The sequence below is a fragment of the Athene cunicularia genome, assembly GCF_003259725.1.
Source record: "Athene cunicularia isolate RWA chromosome 1 unlocalized genomic scaffold, athCun1 chr1_part2, whole genome shotgun sequence".
Taxonomy (NCBI): Eukaryota; Metazoa; Chordata; class Aves; order Strigiformes; family Strigidae; genus Athene; species Athene cunicularia.
The window spans coordinates 17,415,629-17,419,756 of record NW_020799092.1 but is presented as its reverse complement, the minus strand read 5'-3'; the positions used below and the strand labels follow the sequence as shown (position 1 = coordinate 17,419,756).

The following is a 4,128-nucleotide window of genomic DNA, read 5'->3' as shown; positions in this document are numbered from 1 at the left end:
GGAGAGGGAAGAAGAATCAATTACATTAACTTTTTAATAATTTGACAAAAATACAAAGTATGTAACTCAGTGCTAGATATGGTTGGGTACCATATGATTTTATTTTTAAGGAATAGGCTGAGTGCTACCACACATTTCCCAAGCAAGTTTAAAACCCATTCAATTCTCAGTAATGTTTACATAGTCATGTGCTGAAGATGAAACTATCTGAAGTTACGTATCTAGACTTAATTTCTTTTTTGTTTTCTTATCTTTCTTTACTTTCTCCTTCAGTGCCATGGAAAAAAAAAAGAGTCTTCTCTGGAAATGGTCATAACTTACCTGATGAGAAGCAGGAGGTTGCTGCATGGCTCCTGGCATTCTTGGATTTGGTAAACCTACTGGACCTGCTCTGCGTTGAGCTTGCTGTCTCTGAGCCATGACCTGCTGCTGCATGTGCTGCAGTCGGAGCTGAGCTAAGCTTATCTGCGTTGGGAACTTAGAGAGCTGGTTTGAAGGTAAGCTGCCTGGTGGCTGTAAGTTTGTTTCCATCACAGGGCTCTTCGGCATATGTGGTGGGGTTTCTTTATCTTCAATTACCAAAGAACCTAGTTTAAGCAAAATAAATAAAAAATATTGCAGTTAGCAGAAATTATATTTTTCACAATTAGTTCCTTTTATACCATATGGTTACTGTTCATTATTGCAATGTAAAGAATGGATATACATGAGACTCCATTTATTTTGTTCGTTTCCCTGAAAAAAAATGGTGCCATTTTATAGCAAACTCTCTTGTGCTGTGGCCTCCTTTATAAGGTAGATTCTCCCAGAAAGGTGTCCTGGTCTCTCCAGAAGAGCAAGGGAGCAAAGTTGCAATGGAAAAAGAGTATCCTGATGCAATCATCTGATAAAAAACTTTAACTATGTGATAAAACTTAAGGTACTGTGACCCTTTATGGCTTCTGAGTCACCATCATGAAAAACTCAAGTGATACTCTCAGTTGCTATGCACCACCAATTCTAGGAGGTTTGATCTCTCTCCACTGACTTGGAAGAAGATTTGACTAGACAAGTAACTTTTAGAGATTAATGCTGAGTGAGAGATTTTATCTGAAGAGATATATACTGTGATTACATGAAATTCATGTAAAATTCTGGCTACCTCATCCAAGAAACATGAATTCCAACTAAAACAGAGTTTGATTTGATTCAAGGGAACAGCACATTGTTTGTACAGGAAAAGACAAAGACACTTTCTTTGTTTTAAACAGAGTGAAGTAGGGGAAGTTATGTTCTGAGAGTTTAAAAATTGCAATGATCTGTGGAAGGATGCACAACACCTTTTCAATACAAGCGGGAGTGAGACACCTCATACTCTCTTCTCTCCCAGAGATTTAGGGCCCCTTTCCAGAAGAGTTAACTTCGTGAGGTGGGCACACCACATGACAATTTGACAACCCCATTACAAGCAGAACTTGAAATCACCTTGTGCCACTTCTTTCCTCATATCCATCAGTCCCTGTGGATCCTGTGCAGTCTAGTCTGGCTCATTTTGGGGTAGATTATCTAAAGGAGGAGGTAACTTCTTGCATTTTATATCTTTCTTTTTCACTCTAAGAGCTGAGAAGCTATGCAAGTAGCATCATTCTAGTCCCCTATCTAGACACAGGCACAGAGGGAGTCTAGGCAGGCCAACATACTGAAGTGCAGAGCAGGGAAGAAAGTTAACATCAACAATACTGTTTCCATATTCACACTTGGTAATTTTGGTGTTGTATACATTTTAATTATGACTCTACCACATCAGTCATCAACAAAAATATTAAATATGTTAAACAAAATGGGAAAAACCTACCAACATATTGCATAATAACCTTTACTCGGCCTATAAATCTAGTCAATGCTTCCCATAAGTAAAAAGAGAAAAATGCAAATAAGTAATACTGTTTTCCATATATGGTTGTATGAGATACTTCACTACAGTCAAATTAGGGTTTTTTTTCTCTAGAAAAGGAATTGCCTTGACAAAGAATGGTATTGACTGTACCACAATCAACTGTCAAACCCATACCACACTTTTCTTCAGTTCTCTCCAAGTCTAATTACATCTTTAAAAGTCTTTCCAGACTTAACATCTGTGGTATAGCTACTTACCCAAAGGTACTACAGAGAATGATTCCCTTCCATTATTCTAGAAAACCATTGGTTATCCTACAATTTGCGGAATTAAAACACTTTGTTGTATTTTTTTTCTTAAATAAATTCTGAAATCCGTAAGAGATATCCTATTAGTGTACAGATGTTACACTGTCAGCAACATACAGCCTGACTAGAATTCAAGACATTCCCAGAATAACTTGTTTCTTTACCTAGACTTTATTTTTCCTTCAATGGTTCTTATATCTGGTTTATCTGCAGAAATTGAACATGTCTGCTCACAAAAGTTAACAGCCTAAAGGTTGCAACTTCTGAAACCAGATAGATAAATGTGATCTAGTTTTATCTATCAATTAAATAAACTATTACAAGAACTCTTATCTATGCTGATCTATACAGGTTCCATTTCTATTGTAGTACTTTTCAGAATTTAAGGAAACCTATTTCAGCAGCTCATTAACTAAGCAAATAAAAAAAGAGCCCAAAACCAAACACAAGAGAAAGCCCCTCATCAAATAATATCATCTCAGTTTAGCAGTAGCTCACAGTTATCAGCACACAGCTTGACAGTTTGTTTCTGGAAACAAGAGATTCACTTTTGATTCCTTTCCCAAATAAAATGATTTACAAAGAAAGAACTTGGAGAATTTCCCGCTACCAGTCAATGTTCTGGTGTGTGGGGAAAGGGGCTTGTTCATCTTAAAGCACTACCATAACTCTTTCTCTGCTTTTGTAGAGAAACATACATTTGCACTTTGTGCATTTGTAGAGCCGACTGTACTTTCTGATGAAAGGCAGAAAAGGTCCCACAAGTATCTCACAAAGCATTCTGCACAGGACAGAAAAACAAAAATGCCCATCAAACTAACAGTAGAGAGAGAAAGGAAGCATGACAGTGGTTAACATCCTAAACAGACCTCTAAGCTTTAATTCCTGCTCCTAAGTTGATGAGTTCCTAGGATGCTTATCTCCATTAAACTCAGGCTTTCAGGCAATCACACAAGCAGGCTATCTGCTGCAAAGCTTCCAGGTTCTGGGATTCACCAGTATCATAAAACCCTAGCAACTTACAGCTGCAAGAAAAAATGTAAAGATCAGTTTGTTTGGGAGAATGAAGAGGAAGTAGATTTGCAACTCTGTTAAAAACATGCTTTCTCCTGAATTCTACCTCACAACTTCAGGAAATACAATCTAAAAGCCAGAGAACTGTCAGAAAGTAGTGTTCTCTTCCCTATTTTTCTGTTTTTCTTTGGCATTTTCACCTTCTCTTTACCTCAGGTCTCCAAGGCTTACTGTTCAGCATGACAAGGGAGTTCCTGAACATATGCTGTTGCTATGAGTTCCAGCTTGGGAAGATGTGATTGAAGGAGGAGCTGGAAGGTGCAGACTGGGAGACTGACTTCTGGAATACGTTTTTAGGATGTGAAGCAGGGTTATAGATTGCATTCCTTGTTTCAGAAGCCAGAAAGCATATGTATTGCCCAGGAAACTGAAAGCTGCTATTTTTACCATCACATGTAGCATTCAAGCAAGATAAGTTTGTTAATACGTTATTGTAAGTATTCATAAATAATACTTTTTCCCATACAACATACTTTAAATGTCTTCTACAGGTAAGGAAATAAATCTAATAAAACAAACCAAGACATGAATAGTGTAGAGGATATTTATCTTCACAAAAAGAAAGTTGTTTTCAAAATAGTATCAAGACACCAAAGGGCTAATAAAACTTTATCATACCTAGATTGAAAATATTCTGAGCCCAGAAGCTAGGATCACAGTGAAACTGGATGGTATTGTTAGTCACTGGTGAAGCATCGCACCTTGCTCGGAGAAGATACCTTAGTCGGTATGTAATCTAGAACAGGAACAAAACAAGATTTTTTTTTTTTTTTTCCTCTGTGGCCAGAGCCATTTATCTGAAGAGCATTAAAAGTCTAAAAAAAAAAAAAAAACCCCAAAAAACCCCAATAAACCCCGCTGCCTGCCCCC

General features: G+C 37.4%; 1 protein-coding gene across 1 annotated transcript in view; it reads right to left on the bottom strand.

Annotated features, from left to right (window-relative positions):
* Window positions 1–4,128, bottom strand: part of TRIM24 (tripartite motif containing 24) — a 51,777-nt gene that overhangs the window by 18,619 nt on the left and 29,030 nt on the right. Inside the window, exons 8-9 of the mRNA XM_026863861.1 lie at window positions 3,877–3,994; window positions 322–587 (exon numbers count right to left, since the gene is read on the bottom strand). Of these exons, the coding sequence (XP_026719662.1) occupies window positions 322–587; window positions 3,877–3,994 (384 nt within the window). The remainder of the gene's footprint in view (window positions 1–321; window positions 588–3,876; window positions 3,995–4,128) is intronic.